The sequence below is a fragment of the Doryrhamphus excisus genome, linkage group LG2 (assembly GCF_037039965.1).
Source record: "Doryrhamphus excisus strain RoL-2023G ecotype Guam linkage group LG2, RoL_Dexc_Guam_v1.1, whole genome shotgun sequence".
Classification (NCBI taxonomy): domain Eukaryota; kingdom Metazoa; phylum Chordata; class Actinopteri; order Syngnathiformes; family Syngnathidae; genus Doryrhamphus; species Doryrhamphus excisus.
The window spans coordinates 15,211,692-15,233,436 of NC_136358.1; the positions used below are offsets into that span (position 1 = coordinate 15,211,692).

The 21,745-nt window shown below is 42.5% G+C and overlaps 2 protein-coding genes across 3 annotated transcripts in view; both read right to left on the reverse strand.

Annotated features, from left to right (window-relative positions):
- alg12 (ALG12 alpha-1,6-mannosyltransferase) overlaps positions 1-12,582 on the reverse strand; it is a 29,809-nt gene extending 17,227 nt beyond the window's left edge. The window contains exons 1-2 of one of the 2 annotated variants that reach the window (XM_058078434.2): positions 12,394-12,582; positions 5,376-5,443 (exon numbers count right to left, since the gene is read on the reverse strand). In XM_058078434.2, the coding sequence (XP_057934417.2) occupies positions 5,376-5,396 (21 nt within the window). In that variant the 5' untranslated portion in view covers positions 5,397-5,443; positions 12,394-12,582. The remainder of the gene's footprint in view (positions 1-5,375; positions 5,444-12,393) is intronic. The other variant, XM_058078438.2, reaches the window with a different exon arrangement.
- Positions 12,583-15,008: 2,426 nt separating this feature from the next.
- On the reverse strand, positions 15,009-18,510 carry pim3 (Pim-3 proto-oncogene, serine/threonine kinase). The gene is made up of 6 exons (XM_058078571.2): positions 18,052-18,510; positions 17,857-17,966; positions 17,721-17,771; positions 17,269-17,632; positions 16,422-16,598; positions 15,009-16,331 (listed from the first exon to the last, which is right to left on the reverse strand). Exons 1-6 carry the CDS (start codon positions 18,137-18,139, stop codon positions 16,126-16,128), a joined length of 996 nt encoding a protein of 331 aa, XP_057934554.1. The 5' UTR covers positions 18,140-18,510; the 3' UTR covers positions 15,009-16,125.
- Between the last annotated feature and the right edge of the window lie 3,235 nt (positions 18,511-21,745).

Genomic DNA, 21,745 nt, shown 5'->3' on the forward strand with positions numbered 1-21,745 from the left:
ACTCGCCGTTTCATATGTGCTGTACCAAAACAGTGATGTAACATGTAAGGTTTGAGGCTGACAGTTTCATTGTGATATTGACAATATTAAAGATACACTAACCCTGATAAAAGGCTATTGAGCGTTCGAGAGGGAGGAGGGGGGGTTTATAGCCTAGCAACGATCTGCCCTGAAATAGGTTGCCGCCAATGCAAAAACAGCAGATGGAGAGCAGTTCTGCGTCTCTGCAACTGACTTCACTTGCAAAAGCTGATCTCTGTATTGGTTCAGCGAGTTGCATTTGAACTTTCACCCCGTCAAGGAGGTGGTTGCACAACTTTAAAAAAAGAGTAGTTGGACTGTTAATCCTGTACATGACGCCTCATCTCCCGCCAAGTCGGAAAACTCCTTACCCTCTGAGCCCCCCGCAGAATGCTACCATTTATTGACAAGCTGGGGGGAAGGAAAAGCGGTTGGAGGTTGCAGGGCAGGAGGGTAACTGGGAGCAGATGTAACTTTGACCACACACACACACACACACACAGTGCTCACATAAAGTCTAATCCTTGCGTCTCAATGGCGTCCTTCCCCTTAAAACCCATGCTCCCCTAAATTCCTGCCATCACCACCACACATTCCCAGGCCCTCTCCTTGCGCCCCCGCTTCTCATGCTCAGGGTTTAAACAACGGGCCTCAGTGTGGCCCACTGGCGTCACCTTGCTCCTCTACTGGACACTGGCTGGTCTGTTTAGGTGAAGCGGAACCACCCGGACGAGGACATACCATTAAAGTTCTTGTTTTTGCACCTTTTTTGTTTTGTAACACATTTGCACACACACCTGTCGTCAAGTGGAACAATGCGTGTGTTGTGGAGTTTTTTTTTTTTTTGCAAAATCCCCCACCTGGTCACATCACACGGAAAGGAACACAATAGCCTTGTTGTGTTGGCACCATTGCTCCAGAGGGAAATGCAGGGATTGTGCTGTCACCACCATCACCTCCACCCTCTTAACTCACGCCTCCAGGTGTTTTGTGGTGGAAAAAAAACATGCAAATTATATCCAAATCTGCACCAAAACGCCCTACCCCTACACAGGTTTGGTGGAAATCTTTTTTTTTTCTTCAGACAATTAATGACCAATCGAGAGGACTTTTGCAAACAATAGATCCTCCAACAGATGTCTTTAGTTATGTTGCTAACAGTTGTAAAAAACAAGTGAGACTCAGGTAAAAATAGTCTGTTGCCTGTTTCGCAGGCACGTGTCCATCTGTAGTCCCGAGCGTCTAGAAATGGGGAGGAGCGGGGCCCCAAAAATGCAGAGGAGTGATGCTGCTTCTTCTTGTGATGCCACCATGCCGCCATGTTCCAATCCCCTGATGAAAGAGGCCGCATGTTGCTGATGCTCATAGGTTCTTTCAGCCAAGCCACAAAGCCCTGCCCAGGAGCCCATAACAATGGACGCCAACGTGATTAACCAAACAAATGCCACTGGTGGCACAAAAACACGTCTGTCAATGCACATGAGCATTCCCGGCATGCCTCCCTGTTTACGTGATCCAGAGGGTTCAAAGGGGTTCACGCATTTGTGCGTGTGACTGAGGGCAAACGTGTTGGATGGACGCTGCCAACCAGCGACCTGAGTGAACTCTGCAATGGAATGGCTGTACAAACTGGAAATGAGGAATCTACATGAGTGCCCCCATTGCCAAAATTGCCTTTTGTTTTTGAGAGGCACTCGTTTACAGGAAGTCATCATGGAGCTGCGAGCGAAAGGATATTTATCTCACCGTGACAAAAGGCTACTACAACATATTTCACCCTCCTAAAGAATAGGGGGAGAGGCTTCCTTTAATTGAAAATGTAAAATCATCACTAACCTTCTGAATATGCGTGATAATAATCCCAATAATTTAATTCGACTTAAAGTTAATATTTAGAGTATATTCTGAACCTCTTTTTCCAGTGCCTAGTCATTATGAGATGACTGAATCAAAGTTAATACTTCACTATACACCTCATATTAAATTCCTGTGAACTGCACTTCCCTATTCATCCTAACAAAGATGATATCAAGAAATGGACATTGTGGTTATATATTATTATACAGGATTTGCATGTTTCCCACATTTCTTATCAAGAAGTGATTCTCTGCTTTTCATATTTTGCAATGATGAGGGACCTATTTAAATTCTCTCAACTTGCACCTTGCATAATGAAAGCACAGATGGGAAGGAGGGGGGGGTTATGTTTTGCCAAGTCAACATATTTTTGCATCATTTCAAAACAGTGCAAGCATTGAGCGCTGCATCGTAAACTTGACCCAATAAATGCTTTGTCACAGCAGGCTGTCTCGGAAAGTAAATATGGAAAAGAACCGTGTCTGTCCTCACGAGGGAAACATGTGACGTACTCCAGTGAGGTGGAGGGGGGGGGGGGGTGTGTGCAAGAAGATATTATTGTCATGCTGGGGCAAGTGAATGACACAGTGACACGCACTCCCATTTTGTCCTGGAAACAAAATACAGCAAATAGGAGTAGAAGGAGGGACAGCATGGCAGTCATTAGCCCTTTTTCCAGGTCTTGAATAATTAAGCGCTACTGAGCAGTCCACTGAGCAGATCTCTGAAATGCTATTTTTAGCCATCAGGAGCTGGTCATGACTCATTAAAACATACGACAGACAAACATGCGTAAAAAATCCCTGGCAGGGAGGATATCGTGTTTTCCCGCGTGCTCTATTTGCATGCAACACAAACACTCAGTCACATGATGCCCGCAACCAAAACGAGTCCAACATCAAATACAAGAGCTCTGTCATAAATCTGACGATGGCTCCTTCTCTGCGGCATTCCAGTGACGTCCGTGCAGGCTGAAAATGGATTCACTTTGTTCCTCGCTAAGCCTCAGCAAAGCAATAAATGTCTCACTTTTATGCCCTGGAACTACAAGGGCTAGCTAACGCACCAAACGAACAACCCATAAAAGCTGATGACACTGGAGCTGGAAAGAAGAGACGTGATGCTTAAAGCTGCACTATGTAGCAGTGTGACCCGGCAAGTAAACTTCACAGATTTGACAACGGCTCCTAAAAAGGAGACAAGCCACTCTGGTGTTGCCACGGCAACCATGGTTCATTCTGCTGAAAAGGGTACCAAAAGCATGACTTAGCATGTACAAATTACAAACTCATCAAATTGACAGGATGATGAGTACAGAAAAGTGATCCAGGATTTCGCCGAATGGTGCGACATAGGCTACCTGCACCTCAACACCACCAAGACCAGAAAAATGGTGGTGGACCGTGGTGGACTTTAGAGTCTGTTCTCATTAAAGGTGACCGTGTGAGTTGTCATTTTCTAACCAATTTGCATATCTTCTTTTGTTTACAAAGGATGGCCTGGAAGAAAATATATCATCATACTTTTTTTTTTAATAAATGCTTTAGCGGGCAATATGACGTCCAAATACCGACAATTTATGAACTTTTACACATTCAAAAAGACGATTCTAATGTTACTGTTTAGAGAACAGTGTGTTACCTGAACGTACTACTGTAGTACATTATTTTTGTTTATTCAAATTTAAATTCACGATTTCAAAGCCATACATTAAAGCGTAACAATCTCCATCTTGCAGACGAGCAACTAATACAGCCAGAGACGATATTGTTTAGCCCCAAGCCTCTGGTGACTGCCACTTATGCTCTGGCCTACCACTGAACCCCCCCATCACCAAAAACCTGCTGGGTAAAACCTCCTCAGCAGCTATATATAATGTATATAGAGAGTACAAATCCGTGTAATAAACTTTTCACCCCTTTATGTCCTCTGTTCTCTAGTAATCAGCATCAAAATGGGTGTTAATGTGCTAAAAGATTGGACCAAATTGATTAGTCATGCCTGGATCCTTTGCCTGGTCATTTGGAATGATTTTACTGTTGAGCAAGGTTCATTAAAAGGCATGTTTGGTCAAAGACAGCTACATTTTCCTTGACACTTTCTCATGCACTCCAAATCATTATAGAAGCAAAAAAAAATCTACTCCTTCACAGAAATTATTAGATGGATTATTGTTGTATTTATATTTGTTTTTTTTATTATTCATTCATTCATTTTCTACCGCTTTTCCTCACAAGGGTTGCGGGGGTGCTGGAGCCTATCCCAGCTGGCTTCGGGCGAGAGGCGGGGTACACCCTGGACTGGTGGCCAGCCAATCACAGGGCACATATAGACAAACAACCATTCACACTCACATTCATACCTATGGACAATTTGGAGTCGCCAATTAACCTAGCATATTTTTGGAGTGTGGGAGGAAACCGGAGTACCCGGAGAAAACCCACACATGCACGGGGAGAACATGCAAACTCCACACAGAGATGGCCGAGGGTGGAATTGAACCCGGGTCTCCTAGCTGTGAGGTCTGCGCGCTAACCACTAGACCGCCGTGCCGCCCTATTTTTTAATTATTGATTGTTTAAATTTAATTTGTGTAATGTTATGTATTCTATTTAATTTAATTATTTAAGATTTATTATCCACCCTCGGCCATCTCGGCCATCAACATGAATGAATGAATGAATGAATGAATGAATGAATGAATGAATGAAGATTTATTATCATACAAGAATATGTATTTGTTCATATTGAACAAATACATACTAAATAAATGACAAATATAAAATAAATAAATGAAATAAATAAATAATATATATAATATAATAAATAAATAAATACAAATATAAAATAAATACTCGCACACAGAGCAATGAACAACTTCCTGTCTCTTTTCTGCTCTGTGTAGGCATCGCTCACATGATGAGGTGTTCAAGCACACTACGTTACTCTTTTTTTTTTTAGACACCGGTACATCTTCAGGAACCTAGACTGTACACTAAATATTTCAGAGAATATTTTGTTTACATTGTTTTTCCCCACAAAATATGTGCACAAGTCCTTGTGATGACATATTCCACAAAGATGGTCGACATGCTAGCCTAAATTTGTATATATTTTACCTCAGGATCAAAATGGATTTTCATGTGCTCAAGGATTGCTGCAGATTGATTAGTTATGCCTAATGTGTTTGTTTTTGCAAGTCATTTTAGATTATTTCTATGCTGACAATTTTATGGAAACAGCTTGAGGAAGGTAAGTGTGGAAGAACCTGAACTTTGACCTAATGTGTATGCTTCTGAAGAGGACAGAAATTCCAACAGGCACATTTCCCCAATACTTTTGTCCACATTGTGCATAGAGACACATACACACACACACACCATTTGCCTCTCCATGATGTCATCCGTATGTTTAGTGACAGCTGGCTATTGTTAACCATAAATGATGTCACAAACCACTTCAGTATTACCCAACAGAAAAAAAAACCATGACCTTACCAAGATGGCCACCCATATCATCTTGAAGGTCACAATGACGGCAATCCCAGTGCTGCCTTATCCCATATCTGCCAACACAAATTGACAAGCTTAAGCACATTGTTTATGCACAATGGAAAAGCCCCCACATGGACGTGACATGCGACAACAGTCGAGCTACTTGATACCTGTAACCTTCTACGTCCAGCGTCACCGCTGATAATCTGGCGAGATGCAAACATACAGTGCATATGCATTTCGGCACGACCGACCTCTCCATGCAGATATGGGCGGCGTACACGCGAAGCCAAGCGTGCTTTGCTAATCAGGGAGCGCTGCCTGTGTTGCCGTGATGCTGAACTCAAGGCAGTGGAGCAGAAATAATCTCAGCTTCTCGCTGCTCACTGAGTGCATTCTTTTAAGCTACTGAACTAATGGCTTCCTCCTCTCCCTTATAAACCAAAAAAAGTGTCCTGGCAGAAGCAGTAGCAGCAAGCAGCATGGCTTGTTGAGTAACAAAGTCCTTTTCAGGACCTTTGCCATCCACCTGAGCGCTTTGCCACCCACGCTTGGATCGCTTCCACCAGTTTTCCGGTGGTGTTTTATCTTCTTGTTTGGCAGGGAAAGGAAGAAGGTTGTTTGCTACAAAGTGATAACAACACTTGCATGACCTGTAGGCTGTTTTCCTTTTTCTCCATGTACCTGAATACACAAAAAAAAAGCTTGCAAGCGCTGGGCAATCAATAACGTAGAACGACAACTACTACAATAAGATTGGCACTCGTGCTTTTCACCAGCTTATTCTGCTGTTCCCATTGAGTCATGTTTGTTTTTTGGATGTCTTATCCAAAGAATGGGATGGTATTCTACTCAGCCAGGAGTTGCCATTTGATATGATAATAATAATATGAGAGGCATTGTAAAAACGAATAAACATCAATATACGACCATTTTATTTCATGTTTAGATGCCTTAAAAAAAGCTATGTTAGTCTGTATTCAGATCTACATTCAAATTTAATGGATTCTCTTTGGCCGGTGCCCCCACCCCTCCAGGAAAGTTTGGTAGAAATTGGTTAATTCGCCCTGCGTAAAGCCGCACGCTTCCACCCATTCATTCATTTATTTTCGAACGCTTTTCCTCACAAGGGTTGCGGGGAGTGCTGGACACCCTGGAGTGGTCGCCAGCCAATCACAGGGCACATATAGACAAACAACCATTCACACTCACATTCATACCTATGGACAATTTGGAGTGGCCAATTAACCTAGCATGTTTTTGGAATGTGGGAGGAAACCAGAGTACCCGTAGAAAACCCACACATGCACGGGGAGAACATGCAAACTCCACACAGAGATCGCCGAGGATGGGATTGAACTCGGGTCTCCTAGATGTGAGGTCTGCAAGCTAACCACACGATTGCCGCGCCGCCCGCTTCCACCCAAACTGCATTAAAACATGACCCCATTAGTAGCGGCAATGCTGTTCTTAAATTATATTGACTAACCAAACGCAGCTCTTTATTGGCTGTGCTGGTGTATAAATGTACGCTTCACTGCGGCGCTATCATGATTACTCAACTCCCATCTTTATTACGTGCCATACAAAGCGCTGCAGAACAGAGCATAAAGTAGGCCGAGAGCGGCGGCGACCCTTCTCACACAACCATATTTGCACTTGTGTACATGTGTGCGTGCGCGTGACCTAGTTCTGTTCGGCCCGCATCTGAGTTCCCCGCTGCAGGTTATTCCGCGCTGGGATGCACTAAACTCGCTTCCTCCGATAAAACTAAAGCAGTCACTTAAGCATGTCGGCTTGCTGCGGAATGCCGAGCTTTAGCACGAGGAGTTGTCGCTCAGATGCAGGAGAGACTCAATGAGTACAAATGTACTGTATGTTCCACATCATGTAATTACTGGATGTTCATGTGTGTGTTTTGGGAGGGAAGGAGCACTGGGAGCCTTTTGGGAACAATGGCAGCTTATTATTGTTGCTTGTTTCCGCTTTTCTCGGAACAGCCTGTCCTAGTTGTAACATAATCACCGTGACAACTGCAGCCATCGCTGTGGATACACATGCACAGGTAAACAACGGAGCAGGGAGGGGGACAAGCAGGTAGACACAATGAGCGTCGGTCACTTTCAAATATGAATTCAAATGCATTAAGTTAATGACGCATTGTTTGAACAGGAGGCGCATCGTGAAACAGAAAGACAATGGATTGCATTGATGGGTCAGGTATTACACTGATCCACCCGGGGGTGCCAAACATTCTCACATGTCTTCCAATGAATTGAAAAGTGTCCCACAAAAGACTGAAACTGCGACTGTGTGACAGGATCAGAGTGTTCCAGGTTTTTATTGTTTTGTTTGTTTTTAATAAGAGAAGCGGAGATATTGCTGAGTCACACATTCGACGTTGAGTTTAATTGCACTCGGAGGCCTTGTGTTTGAGCATCTGGCCCGTCAGACGGTTTTCAGTTTTAGAACCGGCAAAACCGAAAGCCGATTCGACAAAAAAAAACACAACTAAATCTGCCACAAAGAACACAATGTAAGGAACCACGGGAACTAAATACGCAAGGCCTAACAACATAACAAGAGACAGCTGGGAGTTTATCGGTAATATTTTGGTATTGTGACGACCATTCCATGCTACACTTGCCTATGCATTCATTTATTTGTGGCGGCCTGCCCTTGCCCATAAACACACACACTACACACACACCTGGTCTGCCAGGGAATAAGAGGATGTAGCAAGAGGTATCAGTGTTTCCAAACTATATTTAGCAAGTAATCCCATCACTCTAGATCAGGGGTGCTCATTAAGTCGATCGCGATCTACCGGTCGATCGCGGAGGTGGTACTGGTCGATCGCTGGTCGATCGCGGCGTGACATTAAAAAAATATCATCCTAGCATCAATGCCGTCACTTGATTGATATACAGGGCAGCCATTCAGATGACAACTGAATGTTGCCCTTCGGGTGACCAATCAAATCAAACAACGTCTCTAAGTGCGGCAGAACTTACGATGTCAGCCTATCATCCATCCCCGTTACTTGATTGACATACAGGACAACCAGTCAGATGACAACTGAATTTTGACCTTTAGGTCACCGCTCATGCATAAACAACGATGCAAAGTGCTAAGCTAGTCGGCGAATTGCGTCAGATTTTAAGCCCTCGCTAAAGTTTATGGTCACTAAAATGAGTGAAGTAGCTGGACCAAGTAAAAAGGCAAAAACATATCACTTCCATACGGAATGGGAGGTGGACTTTTTTTTCACAATGTCTTTTTCGAAGTGCGTTTGCCTGGCTAACCTGGCTATCAGCAGCTACTGTCCGGACTATGCATCCCTGGCTGATTCAATTCAGTGCAAGTCATCAAAGTAAACTCAGGTAATTACAAAAAATGTTAATAGTTAATTATGTGTGTTTTGCAATATTGGCTCATTTGGTTATGTAAGGTACATCAACATACATTGTACGTACAAATAATCCTCAATACATTTGAAAATAAATAGATGTTTTGCATTTTTGTAGTGGGTAGATCATTTTGACTCGGTCATTTTAAAAGTAGCTCGCATGCTGAAAAAGTGTGAGCACCCCTGCTCTAGATACTCCTTTTCAAATAAAATGACAAGCGACAAGTGAGATATCTTCTGGGGTTTTACTAGTTTCGAGTAGGGTGACCAAATTTTGACTGGCGGAAACCAGGACACTTTATTTCAGGGGTCTCATACATGCGGCCCGTGGGCCAAATGTGGCCCGCAGGACACTAGTTTGAGGCCCCCGCCTTGATATGAAAGTTTAATGTTGCGGCCCGTGCAAGTTTGATTTGGATGCTGTATGATATCATGTACCCAGAAAAAAATATTAAGTTTGATTAATGTTCATGTTAAAGGTTAAATAACTGTTAATAGTTATCCTCCCTATCCGTGTGGAAGTGGTAAGTTTTTGGCTATTTAAGTTTAAAGGAAATAACTTGAAGGCTACCGTTTAGGTCGCTAGCTCTCTAGTTTGCGAGTTAGCATGTGTCTCAAGACCCTGCAGTTGCACAATATGTTGTAAATAAAAAGAGTATAAATGTGCTAATGCTTTTTCATATTTTGTGTAGAAAAATAAAAAGTAAGATATTTGAGAACAGTGGAATGTTTTATCAGAGCTTTTCTTGGAACCAAAAGCGAAGTTTTTTAATTATTAAAAATTTTTATTAAAAGTATGCCTCCTCTGTATGGATTAAAAAATGGTATGCTGTATTTCAAAGGTGGGACAAAGTCAGTGTTCTGCAAGTCTCAAGTCTTTAATTCCAAGCAAAGACATGCAACTACAAGTCAGGTCTCAAGTCAAGGCAAAACCAGGTCGAGTCAAGTCCAAAATCTTGACATTTCCGAGTCCTTACAAGCCATAAGCACTGTTTAGTCTCTAGTGTGAAATATATTTTCTTGCTGGAAAAAACATGATACTGATCACATTAGTCGAATACTTTGAATGAGGACATATTTAACTCATTCACCGAAAATCAAGTCACGTCCTGAGTCATTATTGCCAAGTCAAGTTGCAAGTCTTTAAGTCATCAAAATTGTCCAAGACGTGTGACTCAAGTTCGCATTTCTGCAAAAATCCTATCTAGAATTAAAAAAACAGAAACCTGAGGTGAGTTTTGGGGTGTGACCAATATTCAACTCTAAAACTCTGAATTTAACTCTGAAGTTAACTCTTTAACTCTGAACTCTGAATTTCATTCTATTAATTGTTGACTTTTTCATTTAAAACACATTTAAATATACATTAATGACTTTAATATCCTCGTACCATTAGGAGTTCTTGTAAACTTGCAATGTGATTTCTAGTTTTTCATATTATGACTACATTTCTCTTTATGACTTTTTCCTTTTAATAGTTTTACTTAATTATTATAAAATTACTGTTGATTTTTTAAAGCAGCCTAAAAGTGCTGCTTTAGTGACAAAATACAGCATGGTGTAATACACACAATGTAATTTTTAATAAAAATTACTTCTATTTCTTATCGTTTAATAAGATTCATTAAGATTTCATGCTAAAAATGTGCCAAAAAAAACATTAGCTTTAATTTATTCAAATTTATTGTAATTATATATAATGATTTGGTCCTTTAATATTTAATCTGAATTTAATTATTTTAATTGTTGACTTTTACATTTAAAACATATTTAAATATACACTACTAAAATGACATAATATCCTCATAACATTAGGAGTTCTTGTAAACTTGCAATGTGATTTCTAGTTTTTCATATTATGACTACATTTCTCTTTATGACTTTTTCCTCTTAATAGTTTTACTTAATTATTATAAAATGACTGTTGATTTTTTTATGGATTTTTTTTCTGGACACCCCTGGTCTAAATCTAAAGCCTGTAGCAGTTTGGAGCATTCTTAGAAAGTACAGTATAGTCATTCCCATGGTGAAGGCGTGGCAACAGCCCATTTTAGGGGCGTCACCATACCACATTGGTAGAGTACTCCCATACATTCCTGGTAGCTTCCATCAGCTTGAGGTGGGCGTTGCATACCAGTGGCAAACCTTCGCCCTTTAATCATGGTCATCCAGGAGGCGCGCCATCGTTTATTATTATGTTAGATTCGCTTGAGTAAACTGTCTGACGAGCACATTGGGAGCTCTGGGTAGCAGACTTAAGGAAGAAACCAATGAAGATGTTGCTTAATTTTTTAGTTCATTGCAATCTGAAAGGATTGTAGAAACAAAGACTGACTGACAGGGACCGTCAGCGCTTTCAACCATGACGGCAATCAATTGTTCATCCTTCTCACCTGTTTGTTGCCAAGTCACGGGTGGATGGGTTCTATCCCAGCATGCATTGGGCCAAGAAGGAGACACCGCAGCATGGTGATCTTCAGAGGCATTCGTCATTAACAACATGTGACCTTGTCTGTAAGACAGAAACCCGAGACAGTCCGAGGAATGAACCCAGGAACCATCCAAGTGTTGTTTGGGTTCTTCATGGACCAATGCTTCTCCACTCCACCAAGTTTCCTACACATTCAGTAGATATTTAAGTATGTCCAAACAGAGCCTAAGTGCTGCTTTAGTGACAAAATACAGCATAGTGAAATACACACAATGCCATTTTTAATTTAAATTACTTGTATTTCTTATCATTTAATAAGATTCATTAAGATCTCATGCTAAAAATATACCAAAAATTGATTAGTTACCATTTATTCTAATTTATTGTAATTATATATCTTTTTTAATATTTAATATTATAGATTATTATATAATATTTAATATTTTATTAATATTTAATCTTAATTTAATTTTATTAATTGTTGACTTTTTCATCTAAAACATGTATTGTTTGAAATATAATATATATGATTTAAATATATGCAGGTTTTCTACTATTACAGCACATTTTTGTGTGTAGTTTGATTAAATACGCTTGCTAAAAAATTTGCAAAAATACCGTATATGAGGTTTTCATTCATTCTTATATATTCTTTTTAATGTAAAATGTGTATTGATTTTTTTAAAATTGGCTGAAATATGTTAGTTTTCCTCTAGGAAAGTGCATTTCTGTGTTTCTCTTGTGTTGTGACATCTTATGCAAAGATGATGCTGTAAAACTAAACCCTGTAAAATGTGTCATAAATGTTATGTGGGTAAGAGAATGTTTTTCTTTGCAAACACAGTTTCACATCTCGAATGAGATATGTTATTGTTGTCAGTATAAGTATTGCCCGAAATAGAGTAGCATTTCATCACCAAGCTGTCATCATGCTGGATGACCGCAGGGCATCTTTTGTTGGAGATTTGAAACTTCCTGCACACAGTCCCTCCTTTCTTTGTTTTCACACACGTACGCATAATATAATCATCTGTTCTCACTCTTGTGTCATTAATTGGGGTGGTAATCCCCTAGCTGTTCTTCTTTCTTCTGGTTTCATCTCAAGGATCTGTTTGTGCCCGAGTGTGTGTCCTCGACAACTTTTTGTCTGTGTGTGTGTGTCACTGGAAGCCAGCACTTACCCTTCATGTTTACAGCGTCCATACACAGTGTCCTGTGAGCTGCAAAAAAAAGGCTTCCTTCATGGTGTGGCAACCAGGTACTCCTCTTCTGGATAATGAACCAGTGGAAAGTCCCAGTGGAGAGTCTTGCAACCTCCCCAAGGGTAGAGACATGTACACAACACAGGGACGAGGTTTAAACCACAGCACATAGCCCTTAAAGAAGCATCTCAGTTCATTACGAGTCTTCTGTTAAACAATCTGGTCACAAACAGAGGTGTAATACTCACCTGAACATGTAAAGGTCAAGTGACAAGTTGGTTGTAATACAGGGCCAAGGTTCATTACAAGACAAGCTGCGAGCCGAAAATGGCCCTCAGGCTGCACTTTGGACACCCCTGCTTTGTTGGTCCTTTGCAAGTAGGATTAATGAATCTGTATGCGGGATACAGTGGGACCAAATAATGCAACAACAGCTTCACGGACGCAGGAAGTGGTGGTGACAATGAATACCCATGCAGGAATAATGGGTGTTGCGCGTATTATTGTCGTGCACTCCCATGTAAGCAGTAAATTACACAGACCGTTTAAGCAGAAAGCAGGAAAGGCAAGAAAGTGCAGTCTGGAAGATCTAGAAAGTTCTCTGTGCAGGTCGCCTTGTGTTTATATACATATATATGTATGGAACAAGGCTAACTTTTGGACACTTTCTAGCTTTTCCTGTGGTCAGAATGATGAGGCTATGTCCTCCAGTTGTAAAGGTCATTAATTCAAGGTATTACAGTCATATATTTTAGCATATAAAGAGGTACAATATACACTGTAATGTAATGTAACCAATACGGCTAACTACTGGATGCTATGATAGCTGTATTTACCGTTTTCTGTGGTCGAGATGGTGCTATAGGCTGTAAAAGTTGAAGTTAATGAGCAAAACCTAGATCAATGAGAAGACATGTTGACAACAAATGAGGTCTTTTTAAGACCAAAGGGTCAAGGGTCAAAATAAACAGCTAGTTCATGGCAGTTATACTGCCTAGTGTGGTGGGAGACAGGAAGTAGCTAGTTCAAATTAGCTATACTGCCTCGTGTGGTGGGAGGCGGAAGTAGCTAGTTCATATTAGCTATACTGCCTCGTGTGGTAGGAGAAGGAACTGCAACAATAAATTATGGCTGACTGAAGCTCTAAAATTATAGGAGCATTGTCATATTTCATTGGGGTTTTTTTACCTTCACGTTGCAAATAAATAACAATGAGCAAATAAATAGAACTTCTTGATGCGGATGAGTCGACAACAACCAAATGTGCCAATGCAAAGCCATGCATTGTAGTGGCAGCATGTCCTCAAAGCAGGGTCATCAGCCGCATGGACACACAAACAAAGACACTAGTGTGAAGTGTAGTATCACTGGCGGTGGTGGTGTGATCGCTCTTCTTCTTCTTCTTCTTCTCGTCTTTTCCTGTTCTTGGTGTGCCGGCCTTGTGCTGCCCTGTGTGGGTTGACACCCACCGGCCCATCTGCGCCCACCGGGGGCCCCTTGGGTGCCAGGGGTCCATCTGGCGTCTTTCGATTGTGTCTGTCGGTTTATCACCTACAACTATCGCGTCCTCGGACAGCCGAGAGAACATGGAGAACGCAATGTGCCTCAAAAAAAAAAAATCAAATCAAGTTAACTTGCATATAATATTATATATTTGTTTATTTTTCATATGATATACCATAATGACCTAATATATAAGTCACCCCTCTTTTTGGCTTAATGTTCATGCAAACTCCCTATTTTGAGACAACCTGGGAAAAAATACCATTTTACAACAGGGTCAACTAGAGTTTTAACAGAACACCTCCTTCAAATTGTGACGGATGATATAAGCCACTCCTCAACTAAAGCAGGGGTCCATATGCACACCCGGCGACACTTAATGAGGATTTCACAGTGAGAGTGGAGAGGATTTTAATGAAGGTGGCCGTCATTTGCATGTCAAAAAAGACAATGGAGGATTAGCCGGGGCCTCATACAACCAATACAGATGTGAACAGACTGAGTGGGGGGTTCTTTATAGCAGTTTAGCTTGGGAAGTGTTAAGTTATTGTTTAATTATCAGAGGGTTTTTTGTGAAATTCATCATTCCTTTAATGTAATTTGGTACCAATCGTTTTACTTCCGGTCAAGTGAGAGGGTGCTACCCAGAGAGGGTAGCACTGACTTCGCTTTGACACAGCAGCATCATTCTCTGCTTCTTGTTAGCATGGTGCTTTCTGCATTGTCATCCAGTTGATGGCCCCTGTGATGTCTCTCGGTCAGGCTGGCCTGTGTGTCATATGAAAAAAACAACAAAGGAACCGTGCCATGAGCTACATTAGATGTGTCTCCACGGATGCTACATTCAAGGACTGTATTTTTTCCCCAATATGCTTAGAAATAAGACACAACAGTTATGTCTGTACGTAAAAATGGGAGTTTAATTGAAAATTTAGTATAAAAAATAGCAATAATCATTCGCCAGAGCCCCGAGGTGTCAATCAAGTGAGGCTGTGTGAAAACTGCCATTGTTTTGTTGTGCAACTTGAAAGTACAGAAACCAAATGGATGGCATTCAACGCTACCAGTAGTTAAATAACATTCAAATGCTCTTTCAAATTTAAGTAAACTTGTTTTATTCTGCTTTACATCGACAACTGTCAGTGCATCCTCCACATCTCAAAAAAAAAAAACAAAAAACATTGTCGATATGTAAAAATAAGTTAAAGGAATGCAAACTAAAGGCCAAGAATAGGATATGCAAAAATCTTTTAAGAAAAGGGGCGAGTTTAAGCACAGACAATAAATAAATAAATAACCACAGATTGTGGAATGTCTACATGTTACAAATAAATTAAATGAAAATGAGGAGGAAAAATATACACACACTAAAAGAGAAGGGGGGACACGCTGTACAATATTTGCCCAAAAAAAAGGGGGAAAAAAAACAAAACATCATGAATATTGCATTGATTGTGCATTTCACACCCCAAACAAGCCCCCTCAAGAACACAAGGGGCGGGGGGGCCATGAAGTGTCAAGCAGTGAGATGGCGGGAGGCAAACGGGAGAGAAAAGGCAGAGCGGGGTGGAGGTGTATGTGTGTTGACATTTGATAGACATTCAGAAAAAGACTGGATCCAGTTTGCAAAAAACACCTGTTCAGGCTATAGAGTGAGTGAGCAGCTTCGAAGAGTGATAAGAGTTATATATGTGTGTGTTTCAAGTATTCCATTCTTGGGAACCTCCCCCTCTCTAATGCTATCACAGCCTGTCAAGCTTGGCGCACAAACCGCGGGCTACTCCGAAATGAGATGAAAGCCCCCCCCAGAAAAGCAGCTTTCCAAAAAAAGGCACTCCAAAATCAAAAAATGAAATAAAAAAAAAAGGTTTTCTCCAAAGCTCTATGAGAGCAGCCATATCTGAATAGGAAGGCCTTGCCAGCTGCATATACCAGCCTACTAACAAAAACAAGTTAAGGGAGGGGGTGAATAAATAGTGCTGGTAAGACCGCCCAAACAGCATAAATGTTCCCCTTTAGGAAACAAGTATTTTTTTCTAGAACTGAATGAAAGAAAAGGAGTTTGGGTGGGGTTAAGATAAGCAACAACAAACGGTAATAAATTAGAAATTCCCTACAAAAGAGGAAAATTAAATTGTATTCCCGGCCATGGATTGGCCAGCTGGGCTCCAGAACGCCAGAGTCTTTTCAGTCCAGCAAGAGCCGCCCTCAGAGGCTCTCCTTGCTTGAGGTTGTACTCGATGAGGAGTCAGTGTCGATGGTCCTGAGGCGGATGTCGCCAGCATCCGGCTCCTCGGCAGATTGGGGGGCCTCGGCGGTGGGCTTCCTCATCCAGGGGTGGTCGCAGATTTGCTCTAATGTGGGGCGATCGGAGGGGCGGAGGGCCAGGCACCATTTGATCAGCTGCTGGCACTCTGGAGGAATGAAGAGACCATTCAAATGAGATGCTGTTACCATTGCTGTACTGCTCGTTGCAGCTAGGGGGCGACAGAGTCAACACTTACCCATTGAAACCCTCCTCCTGAAGTACAGCCTCCCTCTGAGGATCTCCTCGTCCTGCTCGAAGGGGATGTCTCCACACACCATGTCGTAGAGCAGCACTCCGAGCGACCACACCGTGGCGGAGCGGCCGTGGTACCTGTGGAAGCGGATCCACTCGGGCGGGCTGTACACTCTGGTGCCTGAAAACACGGAACAAATGGGCATGACAAAGTGGAAAACGCTAGGTCACATGACCGAACAACAACAACCTGCAGGGAAGGGAACGTGATCCCGGTCACGTGACCCCAGGCTCCGATTTCACAACAAACAGATGTTACGTGGCACTGAGTGTGACTCACAGCCCACGTTCACTTCCCGCACAGTATGACTCCAAGAGTTTTATTATTCAAATGTATGCACGGGGGGGGGGGGGTTGAGGCCTTAAGAGGTGACTTGGTCGATCCAAATATTGACGTTGGATACGTATATATGTATTAACATATACTGTTATATTGTTAGAAAGTCAGTTGTATGTAATAAAGAATCATTTTATTACGTTATTGTCGTATATTGTTAAATAGTCAAGTGCGTTGATACTTTTCTCGGATGCCTTGTATGACGAACATCATCAAATAAAAAGGCAAAAATAACAAAATGATTGAAACGATCAAGGAAAAAGTATCGATATTGGTATCGATGTCACTGGTTCTGTGTTTACGTGGTATTGGATCGTACCAAAAACGTGTAGTATCGCCTACCTCGACCCTCTACAAAAAACACAGCACTGCGTCACATGCTTTGTGAACGCCTCCGCGTCGGAATATAGTACCATCAAGGGCAAACACGCATGCTAAACAGGAAGTAGCTTACCGTCAAAATCGGTGTACACCGTGTCCTTGAGAATCGCCCCGGAGCCAAAGTCAATAAGCTTGAGCTCCCCGGTGCGGAGATCCACAAGCAGGTTCTCATCCTTGATGTCCCTGTGCACCACGCCGCAGCTGTAGCAGTGCCGCACCGCCTCCAAAACCTGGCGGAAGAACCCTCTCGCGGTGTCCTCGTCCAGGGCGCCCTTCTCCGTGATGAAGTCGAACAGGTCCTTGACGAGCTCCGGCCTCTCCATGACTATGAGCCAGCCGTCCGCTCGCTCGTAATAGTCCAGCAATTTGATAACTCCGCGAAAAGACGAGCTGACCTTCTTGAGCAGCAGGATCTCCAGCGGCACCATGGTTCCGTTCTAGAAGGAAGGGGGTGGGGTGAGAGCGGGAATCCATGAGTTTTTACCCAAGGATTAAACCGCAGACAGAACCAAAACAAATACTTACAAGTGAACCCCACTCGGTCACCCTCTCCTTGGCAACGTGTTTTACAGCAACCTGGGGAAATTATTTAAAAAAAAAGCCTTGTGAATAAACCAGTACATATTTATTAGCTTGTAACCTTAATTCACGGTAGACGTACCGGTGCGCCATCAGAGAGCCGGCTGCCGGCGTACACCGTCCCGAAGCCACCGCTGCCAAGCACCGAGCCCACTTGGTACACCTTCTCGAAGGGCTCCTTCTCCGCTTTGACTGTTGGGGACGACATATTGAGCTCCACGTTAGCCGTTAAGAAACCTCTTTTATGTCTTTGTAGATGAAAGACGGTTATACCCACCAGACTGAAGCTGGATTTTCACTGGCAGGTGGTCCATACTTGAAGGGTTGCAAATGTGCGAAAATGAACCAAACTTTGACAGCAACATATTAGAGAGGGGGGAAAGCCGGTGGTAGTGATTCCAAGACGGTTTCAAATAAATAAGCAATATTGAAGACTTAGGGGATTCGGGCGCTGTCTAAAATAGTGGTGTGGAGCGTCCAGCAGTGAACGCACCGCGCCCGTTCAATGCGTGTCACGACCGTAAAGTCGCACGCCGTTGCCCGAAAACCGACATTAAAGCTGCTTCTCGACTCGGTGGTAGTTCCAGTAAAAAACAAAAACAAAGTAAAAAAAACCAACGATCTTCCCAGAATGAAACAACAACAGCGAAGAGTCCCGACTGGAGTACTTTAAATGTCCTCAGCGTTGTGTTGTTATCCTGAAGAGTTGCCGCTGTCTGAGCTTTGACGCGGTCTACCCCAGCCAATATTTTGACGCGCGGTGGGACGTTACGTATCCCTCCGCCACCAATACAAACCGACCGTTTCGTTCAATATCATCACAACCATCACTTTTCACCAAACACGAGTTTGACTACAAATCATAACTGATAATGTCACTCGAACGCGCTTCTTTTATAGGAAATATTACCTATTTAATCAACGGACTACTTTCTTATAGTACGAGACGCGCAAGTATTCCCTGTCTGAAAGATTTGCACTGTGTTCACTATAGGACTCAGAGACGACGACCAATCAGATGTCGCATATAAATACTCGCTTCCGCCTATTGACCAATCAGGTCAAAGTTGTTGTTATAAAGCAGACATTTGAGCCCACGTGGCGGCAATTTTGGGATGCCCCCACCCCACCCTACACACGCGCGCACACACACACACACACACACAAACCCTCCCTCCCTCCATCGCCTTTCTTTGCACCCCCACACCCTCTTGTCTCAGCTCTGCAGCAAGAGACAGACAGTCTGCATGGAAAAGAAAAGCTCATTTCGTAGTGTAAATTACTCATAGGCTTGTATTCTGCTATTCTTTGTGAGGGAGGGGGCACTCTACTTCTTTTTTTAAACATGTAAGCTATTGTGGGGAACAATTGAGAGCACACAGATGAACAATGAAAATCATCTTCAGACTCAAAATACACCAAAAGTGACAGCTCGTGTTGTGTTTTTGGATTGAAATTGGACATCAGAGTGACAACAAAGAAAATAGGTTAAAGAGTGGACGCACACTCCAAAGTTTGTAGGTCCAGCTGTCCAATTCCTCTTCCCACTTTTCCATCATGACATGACCTTGGCTCACTGTGAACTTTCCACTCTTTATCTCCCCCATCCTGCGATAACCTGTGCATGTACTGTACGTGTGTATTTTTGACCGCTAACCAAACACAAGAGTTTGAAAGTTCCAGAGAATCTTATCTTTCCATACACCGACTCAGTGCAACGTTATGTAAATGTCCACACGCAATGCAAACAACATATATAACGGACTGATGCTCTATGTATTCCTTACTGTGCAGAATAGATTTCTTAACCAAATGCACAATGTACATCTCTGAAAAACTGTGAACATGCATTCAATATTAGCGACTGCATGGAGGAATTACACATCTTAATCCTGCAAAGCATCTGCATGAATATGACCGTTTATTATTCAGTGCTTATACAGTGTTACCCATTCAAGTCAACACTAACAATCATTCAAACCAAGGTTGTATACATGCAAGGATACCATATGGATTGCGGTTGGTTTGTCCAAGTAATGCATGCATTCCCGGCATGACTCATAGTGCCCAAAAAGAGCTCCACTCACTGTGGAATTTTCCTTCGTCAAGGACGAACACAAAATATGTTTTGATGACCTTGTGGATTAGAATTTTAACTCATAATGTCTCACTACCTTTGGGTGGCTTCTTACTGCTATGTCAAAACTATTTACAGCCTGGGTTACGGATGTCCTGATCCACATTCTGATCAGGTACTGAACTTGTTTTTCATTAATTTGCTACCGCTTATCCTCACGAGGGTCGCAGGGGTGCTGGAGCCTATCCCAGCTGCCTTCGGATGAGAGGCGGGGTACACCCTGGACTGGTCATCGCATGGCACATGTAGACAAACAACCATTCACACTCACATTCATACAATTTGGAGTCGCCAGTTAACCTAGCATGTTTTTGGAATGTGGGAGAATCGAACCCAGGTCTTCCTGATCTCCTGACTTTGTGGCCTACATGCTAACCACTCTTCTATAGTTGTATATGGTTACAAAAAATGCTTCCCTGCACCGAGACACAGAGGGGGAACTACAGCTGTAGCTATTTAGCCGAATATCCAACATCCAACATGTCTTGTGAGTGGCAGGTGTCGAGCAGCAATGAGGTGCATTACCGCACCGACCATGTTAGAGTGTGGCCCAAAGTTCCGAACATTATACAGCAACCGGATAGGCCCGATCTTTATAATACAGCAGATTGGCAGCTGATCCAGATCCTGAAGATCAGATCAGGTCATCGCAAGTCTATGTGCTGCAATTTACAGACTATGTGAGGTGCAACATGAGACTCAGGATGGCCCACAGTGTGATTTGCAACTTGGGAGCAAGGGTGGGCTGAGGTGAGGTGCCCGTTAAATGTCAAGACTGTGCCATGGAAGAACAGCAGTAGAAATACAGTATAGAATACGAGGTGGAGATGCAGGTTGTTCATTCATTTCATTTTCTACCGTTTATCCTCACGAGGGTCACGGGGGTGCTGGAGCCTATCCCAGCTGTCTTCGGGCGAGAGGTACACTTTGGACTGGTGGCCAGCCAATCACAGGGCACATATAGACAAACAACCATTCACACTCACATTCATACCTATGGACAATTTGGAGTGGCCAATTAACCTAGCATGTTTTTGGAATGTGGGAGGAAACCGGAGTACCAGGAGAAAACCCACGCATGCACTGGGAGAACATGCAAACTCCACACAGAGACAGCCGAGGGTGGGATTGAACTTGTGTCTCCTAGCTGTGAGCCCTGCGTGCTAACCACTCAACCACCATGCAGGTTGTTTTTTTCTTTAAATTACACTCCTGATCAAAATTGTGAGACCCATCATCCTCATCAAGTATTCACTCTGTGATTGGCAGGTCACACACAGTGATGGACTCACTGTCTGTATTGCATCTGTGTGTCAGGCATTACACTCGTGTAAGGGAACACTCGTGCAAGTAGGTTTCTCGACTTTTTCATTGGAATACATGCAAAGTGAACCAAACTATTTTCCCTTGTGAATATATATATGTATATTTTTTAATGTTTGCTGACATGTAAATGGGTGCAATGAGTGTTGTGCCTCACCTTACATGACTCCACCTAAAAATACCTGCACATAGGCCTAGTAAATAATGCCTTCAACACACAGTATGCATCCCTCAATCCCATCTTCCGGAATATTGGACAAATTTACATGACTAGTCACGTTTATGAAGTATTCATGATTGTGTTTTTCCTCTCATGTTATTGACACCACTTGTGGGCTCCCGGAGCAATGCAGCAATGCAGCAATGCAGCAATGCATGCTGTGCAGCACTCATGGGAAATCCTCATCAGAGTATTTATGCGTGTATGTATATACACGGGATATGTTTATGTTTGTCACTTCTCAGAAAGAAAAAAAAGCCATGAAGAAGAAAAATGGCTTGTGGCACTGTG

Bases quoted from the DNA above. Each gene is read 5' to 3' on its own strand.
- pim3 (XM_058078571.2), bottom strand. From the start codon at position 18,139: ATGTTGCTGTCAAAGTTTGGTTCATTTTCGCACATTTGCAACCCTTCA. The intron at 17,967-18,051 runs GTGGGTATAACC...CGTCCCCAACAG, and splicing joins GAAAATCCAGCTTCAGTCTG to TCAAAGCGGAGAAGGAGCCC. The intron at 17,772-17,856 runs GTACGTCTACCG...TAATTTCCCCAG, and splicing joins GGCTCTCTGATGGCGCACCG to GTTGCTGTAAAACACGTTGC.